At 26.8% G+C, this 1,656-nt stretch overlaps 2 protein-coding genes across 2 annotated transcripts in view; one reads left to right on the top strand and one right to left on the bottom strand.

Moving 5' to 3' along the window:
- The window catches only part of LOC111689822 (lipase member H-like), a 2,429-nt gene extending 1,856 nt beyond the window's left edge, over window positions 1-573 (bottom strand). Inside the window, exons 1-2 of the mRNA XM_023452286.2 lie at window positions 522-573; window positions 347-446 (exon numbers count right to left, since the gene is read on the bottom strand). Coding sequence (XP_023308054.2) covers window positions 347-446; window positions 522-567 — 146 coding nt within the window. The 5' untranslated portion in view covers window positions 568-573. The remainder of the gene's footprint in view (window positions 1-346; window positions 447-521) is intronic.
- Window positions 574-816: 243 nt separating this feature from the next.
- LOC111689824 (uncharacterized protein DDB_G0271670) overlaps window positions 817-1,656 on the top strand; it is a 3,446-nt gene continuing 2,606 nt past the window's right edge. Inside the window, exon 1 of the mRNA XM_046955813.1 lies at window positions 817-864. Coding sequence (XP_046811769.1) covers window positions 817-864 — 48 coding nt within the window. The remainder of the gene's footprint in view (window positions 865-1,656) is intronic.

Here is a 1,656-nt window from a genome sequence, read left to right as displayed (position 1 = left end):
CTAGAACAGAACTAGAACAGAACTAGAACAGAACTAGAACAGAACTAGAACAGAACTAGAACAGAACTAGAACAGAACTAGAACAGAACTAGAATAGAACTAGATCAGTACTAGAACAGAACTAGATCAGTACTAGAACAGAACTAGGACAGAACTAGAACAGAACGAGAACAGAACTAAAACACAGCTAGAAAAGAACTAGAACACAACTAGATCACAACTGGAACATAACTAGAACACAACTAGAACACAACTAGAACACAACTAGAATACAACTAGAACACAACTAAAACAGATCTAGAACAGAACTAGAAGAGAACCAGAACATACCTAGAACAGAACTTACCTTGTATACAGTAAATACTTTATATCATCTTCCCAGTCTATTAGACAACACTTTTGACAGGTTCCTTTGGGATAGTGACTGTAATTTATAAGGCTACCAGCTGTAAATCATAAAATAAAGTTTTATATTTTTCAAAATTTCCTCTTAAGTATTTATTGTTTATTGTTTTATTTACCAAGAAGAACAGTATAAAATCCACATGTTGACGCATCCGAAATCATGTTATATATATTTATAGTGTTACCCTAGACTTATTTTTCTAAGAAACAGATTATTAATAAATCAGGGGTTTTGTGATTAAAGAATATTATTTAAATATAATTTTTCTTATTTCTTAAAGTCTCTTCATATGCAAATTTTGCAAAATATTCTAGAATTTTAACATTCTATGTACATAGTTGTATAATGTGTACCGTTTTAAGTTACTGCTCCCTTCCATTTATGATCCATTTAAAAATCTTATTATTACAATGTCACACATTATAGACACAAAACCACCCTTTATGACCTCGCATAATGTTAAAATAAAAGACACAATAAACTTAATAATAGTGCTTAAATTTAAATTACTGTTTAGCATAAACTTTACAAACATGACAAACTCTTAACTTAATTATAGTTTAAATAGTTTTAATAATATTAATAGAAATAAGTTTAAAATCTTTAGAGAATTTTAACTTGTAGCCACATATTTAATATTCAAGAACTAGAGACATTTCTCAAAAGGTCTTAATCATCATTTAAAACTATTTACACTTGAACTTCATTTATTTAACTGTGAACTTGCATTACAAACCGGTTTTATTTCAAAACCATAGAGAAACATTAATATTAAATGTTTTCTAAAGTTTTGTATTGAAATACAAATTTATGAAATATTTTATTATTTATTTATATGTTTTAATATATAAATCTTAAATTTATGCTAATTTTATACCGTTCAAATTTTTATTTCTTTTTAATTTATTTTAATTTGTTCATATTTTTGAAAAAAAAGAAACACTTATTCATAAATAATTGTTTGTAATAAAAATAACACCTTAAATACAACATGTGCTAACTAGTAAGACCTTTACTGAACATTTAAGTTTGTCATTTGAAGTGTTAGTTTTTTTCTAGACACAAGATTTTTGTTTAAATAAGTTAACTTTTGTATAACTTGCGATTAAATATTGTATGTAAATAGCAGAGCCAAAGAAGAATATGTTCTAGTTCTGTTCTAGTTCTGTTCCAGTTCTGTTCTAGTTCTGTTCTAGTTCTGTTCTAGTTCTGTTCTAGTTCTGTTCTAGTTCTGTTCTAGTTCTGTTCTA

This window comes from Lucilia cuprina, chromosome 6 (genome assembly GCF_022045245.1).
Source record: "Lucilia cuprina isolate Lc7/37 chromosome 6, ASM2204524v1, whole genome shotgun sequence".
Lineage (NCBI taxonomy): Eukaryota > Metazoa > Arthropoda > Insecta > Diptera > Calliphoridae > Lucilia > Lucilia cuprina.
The sequence above is the reverse complement of the archived record's forward strand: the minus strand, read 5'-3'. Positions and strand labels throughout refer to the sequence as shown.